The sequence below is a fragment of the Lissotriton vulgaris genome, chromosome 1_1, assembly GCF_964263255.1.
Source record: "Lissotriton vulgaris chromosome 1_1, aLisVul1.2, whole genome shotgun sequence".
Classification (NCBI taxonomy): domain Eukaryota; kingdom Metazoa; phylum Chordata; class Amphibia; order Caudata; family Salamandridae; genus Lissotriton; species Lissotriton vulgaris.
In genome coordinates, this window is record NC_141685.1 from 1,345,273,215 (window position 1) to 1,345,286,489 (window position 13,275).

At 47.8% G+C, this 13,275-nt stretch overlaps 1 protein-coding gene across 1 annotated transcript in view; it reads right to left on the reverse strand.

Moving 5' to 3' along the window:
* Nucleotides 1-13,275, reverse strand: part of KIF5A (kinesin family member 5A) — a 660,796-nt gene that overhangs the window by 58,529 nt on the left and 588,992 nt on the right. The window contains exons 24-25 of the mRNA XM_086966580.1: nt 10,611-10,827; nt 9,371-9,524 (exon numbers count right to left, since the gene is read on the reverse strand). Of these exons, the coding sequence (XP_086822706.1) occupies nt 9,371-9,524; nt 10,611-10,827 (371 nt within the window). The remainder of the gene's footprint in view (nt 1-9,370; nt 9,525-10,610; nt 10,828-13,275) is intronic.

Genomic DNA, 13,275 nt, shown 5'->3' on the forward strand with positions numbered 1-13,275 from the left:
TTCCGTCCTGGTTCCACCCTGGTCACTGCTGAGTGACCCAGACTCTGTCCCCTCTGCTTTCAGGTACTTTTCTACATCGATCCACCCTTGGATCGCACCGGACACTTCTGCTTCACAGCGCCTGCAGCTGCAACAGCTCCAAGCACCCAGAACCTGCGTGACAGAACCCGACGCCACTTCGACCCTGTGCACCCACGGCCTGTGGGTGAGGTAACTTTGCAACGCCGGTGTCTTTACACTGGTACACACCTCTAGGGTCTGTGTCTAAAGTTTTGTGTTCCTAGGTTCAGCGGAAGTATCTTTTTATTCACTTTAATTGACTTTTACGCACCATTGACAGTGCATTGGTGCGCGCTGCACTTTCCGTGCTGCATCCGTCTCCTGTGGGCTACTCCCGACTTCTTCATTGCTTGTCCTGACTGCTCCCAGCGAATCTCTAGGCCCTAGGCCTAACCATTGTTCGTAAAGTGTTACTTATACCACTTTTTTGATATATGGTCTGAGTGGCCACCCGCCCTCATCCATAAACGTGCAACTTTATATGTGTAACAGTGCTTTTGATTTAACGCTTGTGCCCCTTTCCTCATAAAGAGTACTGGGGAGTAATTTAGAAATAAATACATATATTTTTATAATATATACTTGTGTGGTGTCCTTTCATTTGATTACAGGATTGTATGTGGTAAAACAAGCTCGCTTAACACGACCTCTTAAGTTAAGCCTTTAAGGCTGCTTAGTCCATGCTACCACTAGGATAGCTTGTCTACAAGGTTGACTTACAACCTGACATCTTTGGGGTTTGCTTGGACTGATAACCAGTGGTTCCAGAATTGGAAACACTACCTATCAGGCCAACTTCTCACATTGGTGTGCAGCGGTGCGGATTTGAGCTTGCTGTTTGTTTTACCATTGCAATCTTTATCAAATTGAAAGATCACATCAAGTACCTCTAGGTACATATAAATCAAAAGCTTAGCATATTAAGTTCTACTGAACTTAGTAGTTGTAGATTAAAGGGATTAGCACACCCTGACTACAACTCACTAGCAAGGTACAGTAGGAAACCACTTAGTGTAGGTAAGTGCACCACTTACACCTCACTAGCAGTCATGTCTGATACAGGTAGAGCTTCAGGCTCTGCTCCTGTAATAGTTGATCCTATAGGGACAACATCCAGATATGACAACCTTAGCCACAAAGACCTGAGTGCCTTGTGCACAGCCAGGGGGCTAAAAAAGGGCAGAGGCCCTACCATTCCTTCCCTAATAGCTCTCCTAGAAAAGGATGACCTAGATAAGGCGATTCAGACTCCCTTAGAAACAGAGGAAGGGATAAACTCCCCTGAGAATGAGGATCTTCAAGAAGGAATAGAGGAGGAAGAGGAAGACCCAGAGGAAGGCTCTGATGTAGAAGAGCCTGAAGATCAGGATCAGGTGGGAAACCAGGTACAGGTTGCCAGGCTTAACCAGGCCAACTTGGACCTACATGGGAATGGAGGGGGCCAGCACCACTCCAGATCTCATAACCAAATTCTCCCAGGTAATAGAAGGGAGAGATCTCTGTCAAGGGACTCTCACCTTTCTAGTGCCTCAAGAGAATCTCAAAGAGGAATGACTTCCTCCCAGAGAATAGAGCATAGGGCCAGGATGAGGGCTGTCCAACTCCAAATAGAAAGGGAAGAGGTAGCCTTGGCTCAAGCTAAACTTGCTTTAGCAAGAGAGAAAAAATTGTGTGGCTTAGATGCCACTGGTGGCAGCAAAGTTCCTAAAGAAAAAGACAGGGCCTATGACAATAGAAACCTGACAAAAATTGTGCCCCCCTACAAGGAAGGGGATGATATCCACAAATGGATGACTGCTCTTGAGAGGGCCTGCATGGTACAGCAGGTCCCTGAGGATCAGTGGGCAGCAATTTTATGGTACTCCTTTTCTGAGAAAGGGAGGGACAGGCTCCTCACTGTTAGACCTGAGGATGCCAAAAACTACTCTGTTCTGAAGAGTGCTCTTATTGAAGGGTTTGGCCTAACCACTGAGCAATACAGGTTGTTGTTCAGAGACACCCAAAAAGCACAGACTCAGGACTGGACTGATTTTGTAGATTGTGCCACTAAGGCTCTGGAGGGTTGGCTGCAGGGAAGTAAAGTTTCAGACTATACAGGATTGTACAATCTTATGATGAGAGAACAGATCCTTAATAACTGTCAGAACCAGCTGTTGCATCAATACCTTGTTGACTCTGATTTGACCTCTCCCCAAGAATTGGGAAAGAAGGCAGACAAATGGGTCAGAACAAGGATTAAGCAGAAAAACCAGAACCAAGGTGACCAGAAGAAAACAGACCAGAAGGGTGGGAATCAGAAAGATAAAGAAAAGGACCAGAAGTCTTCAGGCCCCCAAACTAGCAATAAGGAGGGGGGTTCCCAAAATGGAAACAAGAAAAAGAAGAACGATGGCCCAAAGAAACCTTGGTGTAATACCTGCAAATCAGTTTCACACTGGGGCAGTGAATGCACTAAGAAAAATCCAGTCCCCACCACTGCAGCTCCTAAAGCAACTGCACCCCCTAGTACAGTCAGCAGTGGTGGTACACAGCCAAAGGGTTTAGTAGGGTTGACCCTGGGTACTGAGGTGGAATCTGGCCTAGTCAGAATCCCCACACAGGCAGTTCTCCTATATGATGTGGACATATCTTTGCCCACTGCAGTAAGCCCCAGTAACCTGGGCAAATATAGGCAGACTCCCTTAATCAATGAGAAACTGGCTCAGGCCTACAGGGACACTTGTGCCAGTGTCACAATGGTGGCACCTGGCTTTGTGGACCCTGGACAAATTGTACTAGGTGAAAGTTACCTAGTGACCAATGCAAGCAACTCCACTACTTCCCATAGTGTGGCTGTTGTGAACTTCTCCTGGGGAGGGGTAGATGGCCTAAAGAAAGTTGTTGTGAGTGCAGACCTCCCAGTAGACTGTCTGTTAGGCAATGATCTTGAAAGCTCAGTTTGGTCAGAAGTGGAGTACAGGACTCATGCAGAAATGCTAGGGATTTCAGCTCATGTCCTTGCAGTGACAAGGTCTCAGGCTAAGAAGTGCCTTCCTGAACCAGTGGTGGATCTTGAAACAATAGACCAACCACAACCCAAGAGAAGGAGCAAGAGGGTTAAGGCTGTGCCTTCCCACTTGCCCCAGGTTGAGGATCAGGTTTCACAGGAAACTGATTCTGCAGTCCAAGAGGAGACTGTCTCTGAGGAGCTTGAACCTGATCAGGTTGAGTTTCTGGGGACAGGGGGACCCTCAAGGGCAGACCTGGGGCAGGCCCAATTAGATTGCCCTTCACTTGAACCCCTCAGACAGCAAGCTGCTGCTGAGGCTGCAGGGAATGCTCAAGGTACCCATAAAGTGTATTGGGATGAAGGACTCCTTTATTCAGAGGCTAGAGACCCCAAGCCTGGCACAACCAGGAGGTTGGTTATACCTTTGAAGTTTAGGGGCTTCCTTCTTACCTTGGCCCATGATATTCCCCTTGCAGGACACTTAGGCCAGAACAAGACTTGGGACAGGCTTGTTCCACACTTTCACTGGCCTCACATGTCAGAAAATGTCAAGGAGTTTTGTCGCTCCTGTGTCACTTGCCAAGCCAGTGGTAAGTCAGGTGGCACAACAAAGGCCCCCCTGATACCACTACCTGTGGTGGGGGTACCCTTTGAAAGAGTTGGAATAGACATTGTGGGTCCCATGGATCCTCAAACAGCATCTGGGCACAGATTTATACTGGTGGTAGTGGATCATGCCACCAGGTACCCAGAAGCAATTCCCCTGAGGACCACCACAGCTCCTGTGGTGGCAAAAGCCCTCATTGCAGTTTTCTCAAAAGTGGGCTTTCCAAAGGAGGTTCTTTCAGACAGAGGTACCAACTTCATGTCTGGATACTTAAAAGCAATGTGGAAAGAGTGTGGAGTAAACTATAAGTTTACCACACCCTACCATCCACAGTGCAATGGGCTTGTGGAAAGGTTCAACAAGACCCTAAAGGGAATGATAAAAGGTTTACCAGAGAAGCTTAGGCGGAAATGGGACATCCTTTTACCCTGCTTGCTCTTTGCTTACAGAGAGGTCCCACAGAAGGGGGTTGGCTACAGCCCTTTTGAACTTTTGTTTGGCCACCCTGTAAGAGGTCCATTGAGTTTGGTGAAGGAAGGATGGGAGTTACCTCTCAAAAAGCCTAAACTAGACATTGTGGATTATGTACTTGGTCTCCGCTCCAGGATGGCTGAATACATGGAGAGAGCATCCAAAAACCTGGAGGCCAGTCAGGAATTACAGAAAGCCTGGCATGACCAAAAGGCTGTTCTGGTTGAGTACCAGCCAGGGCAGAAGGTGTGGGTGTTGGACCCAGTGGGGCCAGCAGCTCTCCAGGACCAATGGACTGGACCCTACCCTATCATTGAAAAGAAGGGAGAAGTCACCTACTTGGTTGACTTTGGCACCCCTAGGAGCCCCCACAGGGTGCTCCATGTCAATCGTTTGAAAGCATTTGTTGACAGGGAGGACATGAGTCTCCTCATGGCCACAGATGGGGAACAGGAGGAAGAGAGTGACCCTCTCCCAGACCTGCTTTCCCAGAACCCTGATGATGGTTCAGTTGATGGAGTAGCCTTGGCAGGCAGCCTCACTGAGCAGCAACAGGTGGACTGCAGACAGGTGTTGCAGGCCCACAGACACTTGTTTTCACTCACACCCAGTCAGACTAGCTGGTGCACCCATGAGGTGGATACTGGTGACAATCTGCCTGTGAAGAATAAGATCTACAGGCAACCTGACCATGTCAGGGATTGTATAAAGGCTGAGGTGCAAAAGATGTTGGAGCTTGGAGTGATTGAGCCATCAGAGAGCCCATGGGCTAGCCCAGTGGTCCTTGTGCCAAAACCTCATACCAAAGATGGGAAGAGAGAAATGAGGTTTTGTGTGGACTACAGAGGTCTCAATGCTGTCACTAGGACAGATGCTCATCCCATTCCAAGAGCAGATGAGCTCATTGATAAATTGGCTTCTGCCAAGTTTCTGAGCACATTTGATTTGACAGCTGGCTACTGGCAAATCAGACTAGCTGAAGAGTCAAAAGCCAAAACAGCATTCTCTACCCCTAGTGGGCATTATCAGTTTGTGGTAATGCCCTTTGGTTTGAAGAATGCACCTGCCACTTTCCAAAGGTTGGTGAACCAAGTCCTTGCTGGGCTGGATGACTTTTGTGCAGCATATCTAGATGATATTGCTGTCTTTAGCTCCACCTGGGAGGATCACCTGATCCACCTGAAGAAGGTTCTGGAGGCCCTGCAAAAGGCAGGCCTGACTATCAAGGCTACTAAGTGCCAGATAGGGCAGAGCAAGGTTGTGTACTTGGGCCACCTAGTAGGTGGGGGTCAAGTTCAACCACTGGAGAGCAAGATCCAGACCATACAGGACTGGACTCCTCCAACTACCCAGACACAAGTCAGAGCCTTCTTGGGCCTGACTGGGTATTACAGAAAATTTGTAAAGAACTATGGGTCCATTGTGACACCATTGAATGACTTGACATCCAAGAAGATGCCCAAAAAGGTTCAGTGGACAGTTAGCTGTCAAAAGGCATTTGATGACCTGAAGAAGGCCATGTGCTCTGCACCTATCCTGAAGAGTCCTGACTACTCCAAACAGTTCATTGTACAGACAGATGCTTCTGAGTTGGGGGTGGGAGCTGTGCTTTCACAACTTAATCAAGATGGTCAAGACCAGCCCATTGCTTTTATTAGCAGAAGGCTGACCCCCAGGGAGAAACGTTGGTCAGCTATTGAGAGGGAGGCCTTTGCTGTGGTTTGGGCCCTGAAGAAGTTGAGGCCATACTTGTTTGGTACTCACTTCCTAATTCAGACAGACCATAAGCCCCTCTTGTGGCTAAATCAGATGAAGGGTGAAAATCCCAAACTGCTCAGGTGGTCCATTTCCCTACAGGGGATGGACTTTACAGTGGAGCACCGCCCAGGGACTGACCATGGTAATGCAGATGGTCTCTCCAGGTACTTCCACTTAGAACATGAAGACTTATCTGGTCAAGGTTAAGTTTAATGTCCCTGCGTTTGGGGGGGGGGTTATGTAGGAGAGTAGGGTCTGCTATCCTATGGTCACCCCAATTTTTGCTTTTTGCTTCACTGGTTTTCGACTTACTGAGGCTGTGGGCCTGCTAATCAGACCCCCAGCCTGCTGTTCTCTCTCTAAATTTATAATACATGTGCTATAGGTACATACCACAATTGGAAATGGACTCCTTGTCAGCCCCTGTACCATGCACTATAGGTGCCCAGGGCATAGGTGCCACCAAGGCCTACCAGGGGCTGAAGCATAGCTTTTGCCACCCCTGGCTGGTTCTTAAATTGACACAACTGGCTGATCACTCAGCTGGGGCAAGTGGGTGTAATCACCCCTTGCTTAGATATAGTATACCTATATCTAAACCTATATCTGGACACATATATAGCCTGTAAGCCACTCCTATGGAAGGCCTCATCAATCCTGGAGGCAGAGTGCGTGGTTTTATGTGAGATGGTGCTCTGGCATGAGCTGAGCCTGTCTGCAGCTGTCGGGAACAACTCCCTAAGCTGATCCGGGATAATGCCATACCATATACTCTTAAGCGCATTATAATCCTCGCGGTTATATAGCAACTTTGGTTTGGCTTTATCAAAACATGTCGTGTAAGGTGTCATACGAATTGGAATACTATCCCCTCGCCAGTTCTGGCGACGGGGATAGCATTCCACCCTTCTAGAGGGAGAAGACATGTTACTTTACTGAAACGCGGTTGATTTAAAATGAGCCTCAGATCCACAAAATGGATGCCCCTGCCACAGACACGGGTCTGACCTCCTGCTGCTGACCGAAACCCGGCAGAGGAGGCCTGGACAAAGAGTTTCCTGTCACAGGGCGGTGTCAAACCACCCCAGACAGGAGATAGTGGATTGGAGTAGGGAGGTTTCAATGAAACCAGACACTGCCTGGGGAGCACAAGGCTGCCCCTTGCAGGATCCGGCCAAACCGGTTCTGGGGCCTCCCAGCCCCTGTCCCAGCGCGGCCAGGATCAAAGGAGAGGGGTGTAACCACCCCCTTCCTGGGTCCCACCCATAGGAGGGGACCTAGCAGGATGTCCAACCCCCGAGATTCGAATAAGAGGGGGAGCAGTCCCAACGGACCTCAGATCATCCTGAAGAAACATAAGAAACGAAATCTGGACCCTTCGACTTTCTACACGACGTGAGAAGACTGAAGAATCTCCCTTGTGGTCAAGGAGTGACCACCCTGTGCAAACAGGCACCATCCAGCCCTCGACCCTTGCTTTGTTGCAGTTCCCGCCGGAACTCGAGCGACAGAGATCGACGAGATCAAGCTTGCCTGCCTTCTACCTGCCCGATCCACAGTCCCTGCAGAGCTGAGACCCGTGGAGGCGACCGGAAGCGTGGGGCACGCCATCTTGAAAAGGCCACGAGACGCTGACCGTGCGGCCCACGAGTGACCCTCGAAGCTGTACACCGGGGTTTGAGAAGCCCCAGCCCCGAGCTCCACTTGCACCAAAGCTCACCCCTCCACACTCGACGAGTGCTGCGTGGGGCCCTTCTGCTTGTGTGCGCTCGACGCGTTGGCCCGGTCACTTGCCAGCTGGCTTGTGGCCCCTGTGCCGACGAACTTCGAGATACGACTTGCTTTTCTGGTTGCTCCAGATCTGCACCAGCTCCTGTGAAAAGGAGCACCCACTCTGACCCTCCTGGTTCGAGTGATAAGCAATCTCCCGGTTCCGCGTGGATTGCTTTTGCCAAGTGCTGTTTGCTACAATCTTCAAGCCGACGGTGCTGACGGCGAGAGCCTACGTGGGACAGATCGTGACCTGCTCCTGGACGTCGCAGATGCCCCAGAGCCCACGTGACAGCGGAGAGAAGCCTATCGACAACCGCCTGATTGCGCCCGACATTGCCTGGTTCCGTCCTGGTTCCACCCTGGTCACTGCTGAGTGACCCAGACTCTGTCCCCTCTGCTTTCAGGTACTTTTCTACATCGATCCACCCTTGGATCGCACCGGACACTTCTGCTTCACAGCGCCTGCAGCTGCAACAGCTCCAAGCACCCAGAACCTGCGTGACAGAACCCGACGCCACTTCGACCCTGTGCACCCACGGCCTGTGGGTGAGGTAACTTTGCAACGCCGGTGTCTTTACACTGGTACACACCTCTAGGGTCTGTGTCTAAAGTTTTGTGTTCCTAGGTTCAGCGGAAGTATCTTTTTATTCACTTTAATTGACTTTTACGCACCATTGACAGTGCATTGGTGCGCGCTGCACTTTCCGTGCTGCATCCGTCTCCTGTGGGCTACTCCCGACTTCTTCATTGCTTGTCCTGACTGCTCCCAGCGAATCTCTAGGCCCTAGGCCTAACCATTGTTCGTAAAGTGTTACTTATACCACTTTTTTGATATATGGTCTGAGTGGCCACCCGCCCTCATCCATAAACGTGCAACTTTATATGTGTAACAGTGCTTTTGATTTAACGCTTGTGCCCCTTTCCTCATAAAGAGTACTGGGGAGTAATTTAGAAATAAATACATATATTTTTATAATATATACTTGTGTGGTGTCCTTTCATTTGATTACAGGATTGTATGTGGTAAAACAAGCTCGCTTAACACGACCTCTTAAGTTAAGCCTTTAAGGCTGCTTAGTCCATGCTACCACTAGGATAGCTTGTCTACAAGGTTGACTTACAACCTGACATCTTTGGGGTTTGCTTGGACTGATAACCAGTGGTTCCAGAATTGGAAACACTACCTATCAGGCCAACTTCTCACAATGATGCAGCCCAAATGCAAAAATACCGGTCGCAAAGGGGCAGATTCTGAGAATCTGCCCGTTTGCGACCGGTTTTTCCTTTGATGCATGTGCCTGAAGTGCTGGGGCTCAAATTTTTTAAGAAGCCTTTTGCAGCCACTTCCGAATGTTGATGTTTCTTAAAACCCAGGCCGTATAATCTTTTTTTTCATTTCATGCCTTTCATCCACCGATATAATCTCTCTGCCCCCTATGTTGCATTCTGGTAGGTTCTTATCCATCCCGCTTTCTCCCTTTGCAACTGTGTTTCCTTCTCTCTCTTCCTCCTTCTCTTCCCCTTTGCTACTTTTCTCTCTCTTGTTGTGGGTCAAACCCTGATGATTATAAGTAAGTCCTGGGCCCCCACCTGCAACAACCGGCTCAAATTAACCACAATAACAATCTAAAAGCTTTGTTCGCGCAACAATTGTATTAAAAGGCAAGGTACGAGGAAGTTGGTGCATGTGGACAATGCAGACAGGTACTTACTATGTGTCGGTGCTAGGGCTGGAAGAACGCTGCAGAAACATGTTTTGGTAATTCTGGAAGAGGCTGTTAGTGTAGCTGAGGCACTCTGGGTTGCGGACACCATAGTGACTAGTAGGAGATGCTGCAGGGTAGTGGCCGGGTCTAATAGGCTTAGCTGCAAGTGAATTATAAAAAAAACATTAAAATACATTTGCTAACGGTAGAAAGCAGCACATCTAATCATTACTGAGTGTTCCAGCCACTTGCTTCTGCTTTTAAAATTGTTTTTTTGGGGAAAACGTGCATACTTTCCAGAGAAATTCAGTATGATTGTTTTTTTTTACATAACATGCATACATTTCCTAAGTTTGAAATTCAAAATATTATTGGGGATAAGTAAATCCTGTAATGACGAATCTATGATGAAGACAGCCACACAGTAACAGCCACTGAATACAAGCCCATGGAAATAATGTCTCAATAAAAATGCCCTGCAGAACTTCCTTGGTTTACATGTTCACAGGTAAGTCTCACCAAAGTGAAGCATTAACGGACAGGGTGGTTCTACATCCCAATACGGACACAAATAAGTCACCCGTATACTTTTTAAGAGGAAGCCTGAGTTACATAAGGACTCCATGACACAGGGACGCCTTGTTTACAGTCCTAGATATTTTTATTTATGCCATCAGTGCATCCTGAGACTTGCAGTCTTAGTGGAATTCAATTGGGTCCATTGGACCAAGGTGTCGCTATCATTAAAGCAACAAGGGGACCAAAGACCAGTTCCATGAAGCAACCTTTTGACCTCAGTTATGGCTGTCTTTTACTACCCAACAAGGGGCAGTGGAGTCTATTTTCCTTTCTTGCACTGGGGCCTATTACACCTTTGCTACACCACTGCTGCTAGACAATAGCAACGGAAAACAAAGACTTATATAAGGAAAGTTTCAGTCAGGACAAGTTGGGTCCGCCACACATGGAGTTAAATGTTATGTTAATGGATACTTGATATAGCGCAGCGAGTGCCCCCCGAAGGGGTATCTTGTCACAGAAGCGGCAAACAAATAAAGAAGCAGCCATTAGAACTACCAGGTTTTAAGATGTTTTTTAAAACCTAAAAAAAATCAGTGCATGCTCTAACGAACAAGGGAAGCTTGTTCCAGTGGTATATGGTAAGTGCATTGACATTTTAGAAGGTACAAACAGTGGTAACAGCAGGCACGTTATCTGATAGAGAACCACTACACTTGCGCCTCACCAATGAGTGCAGAGTGTGGGCGCCGAGTGTTGCTCTTGTAGCGCACAGCCTCCTTGATCCGGTCCACCTCCTGCTGGTATCGCCTTTTGTCCTTCATGGCCCCTTCCTTGGCTTCCTTCAGTGCACCCTCCAAGGCCTTAACTCTCTCAGCTGTAGCCCGAAGACGCTTCTCCAGTTTAGGAAGCTCACAACGAAGATCTGCATTGTCACGAACCAACTGTGTTTGCAGTAAAAAAGGAAGGGGTGACAGAAAGTGATAGAGAGAGGGAGTGGGAGAGGAAGAGAGAAAAAGAGAATAAATAAACATGGTTAGAGAACCTTAACCATTCGATTTGCACTTTTACACTTCCTCTTTTGAGCGGGAGTAAGATCAAAATGGAGGCAACCTGGGGTGACAGACAGAATAGCCATCAGTATGTTCAATTATCTATCAATTCAGATGGAAACTAAACACTTGGTTTTCTAAGAACCACTTGATGCCAAAATGACAGTTTGCTACCATCCTATGTCTCTAACCCATGTTTCAATGTTCTCTCCTATGGTCAACCTGTCTCTTCCTTTTCCTTGTTTCCCCGGTGGTAGATGTGAGGCCATGTTCTTATTTTTTTTAATCTTATTTGAGGAAGCAAGGTTGTGTATGAGTGGTCCCTGGCAGAGGAGAGGCGTATGCATCTGGTGGGCATGAAACGGATGGACGCAGGGGGGAGGATCTGCCAACATGGAGTAAGGTGGTACAGGACTTCACTGAGGCCTCTGATCCCTGATACCCCATTACCGGTGGGAGAGGAAGAACTTGAAAACTGTGAGAACATAAGAGGACTCAAGGTAAAATGAATTAGTAAGAAATGTACAGAAAGTACAAAGGCCTTCATTTCGATAGTGGACAGTTGGACCACCTGCTGCTATTGAGGCGGTCAGGAGACCGCCCAACAAGCAGGCGACAGTCCGACAGCCCTACGGCAGCCTTACGATGTGACCACCGAGCTGGCGGTCGCAAAATGCTCCTTAACACAGCGGCTTGGGCTGCAGCCCAGGAAAAAGGCCGTAGCACAAGCCGCAGTAAGAAGGAGAACTGCCTGCATGTTCATGGATCATGTATCATGCACCATGTGGTGCATGGCGCAATGTGCATGCAGGTGCGTGGGGGCACCTTACAGTGGCCCACGATGGATGGGGGACCTGTTTGGTGCCCCAAATGCTGTTTCCGACAGCCTTTTCAGGGTCATCATAATCCCGATGGCGGTGCCTGCTTCAGCACCGCAACAATTGAGGACTTCGAATTTAACCACGGCTCCATCGGGATCACTGATCCTGGTGGAGGCGGCGGTCTTCCCCCCAGCCACTGTGGTCCTGACTTCCGGTATTGTCATCCAGTGGTCAGACCAAGGGGCTGTCGGTGTTCATATCACCACAAGACAACCTGTCAGTAGTAGCCCGCCTGACATCTTAATCAGCCCCTTAGTTTTTATGGGCCATGAGCTCTTTACGACACCGATAAATATACTGGTAAAATCATATATCTGAGTTTTGTTGATACCCTCATTCAAGTGGCATCTTTCTCTCCATCTCTGATAGTGGAACCATGCTTGCTACTTCTTGAGGAAATGTGACGCCCCCTTGCAAGCACTGTTCTAGGTGGGTCAAGCATTTTTCTTGTGCAGCACCTGCTTTGCTCATAGCCAATAAGTATCACTTGTGAGCCTTGATGCACCTTTGCAGTGCACTTCACCTGGCCCTCAATCACCTCTGTATAAGCCGTCTCATTCAAGGTGCAATTAAAGGGAGGGTTAGGATTTAATACAGCTGTGCCACTGAAGCATCATTTAGGATGCCAGGTCCACAACTGCACTGGAAAAATGGCAAATGCATCTTCTCTACCAGAATAAAATCGACAACACTAAATTGTGAGGTATACCAATTACTAAAAAGATCCCTAATGGTAACCAGATGAGCAAATTTAATCCACAAACTGTCTAAATTAGGCTGCCTTATTTTCCCTCACTTCCCAACCTTTTTATTTAAAGAAGGTTGAGAGAGAAATGGAGAGAGAGCGAGACAGGCATTGCAGAGCACGTTATCCTTCATTTCTCAGCAAAGCTAACAATGACAGTGATCTTTTTTCGGGACCTGGGCATACGTGAGAAGAAGGGTGGAGATTATAGGAACCTAGTTTACCTCCTCAAATTGTTGGAGATGTATTTTGGCAATAATCAGGGACGCATGCATACAGAGTTAAGATTCCTTTTTCAAATATGCCAATATGATTCCATGGGACTAGAAAAATGCAATCTTTATTCTGGAAGAGGAAAACTAAATACATCTACAAAGCATTTTCACATCTGATCAGAACTCCTTGTCCTTGCACTTCAAAGCTGGCCAAATTTGTTTTCGAAGCTGAAATCCATGAAATCCAAGAGCAGTGAAACCCAGTATCAGTCTTTTAGGTACTTTAAAAGAGCTCTGCTGAAGGCTCAGCATATACAGCTCTGTCGTCTTGACAGGCCTTAATCAGGGCAGGAGGATCCCAGGGGGTGAACTAATTCCCATCATTTAAAATTCTTTCTGACAGTAACTTTGCCATGCTATTTATTTTAAATCTAATCTGTACAACTGAGGGGAGCAGGTTTTTACAAAAGCTAGTCATTTTTCTTAAATTCACACAAGT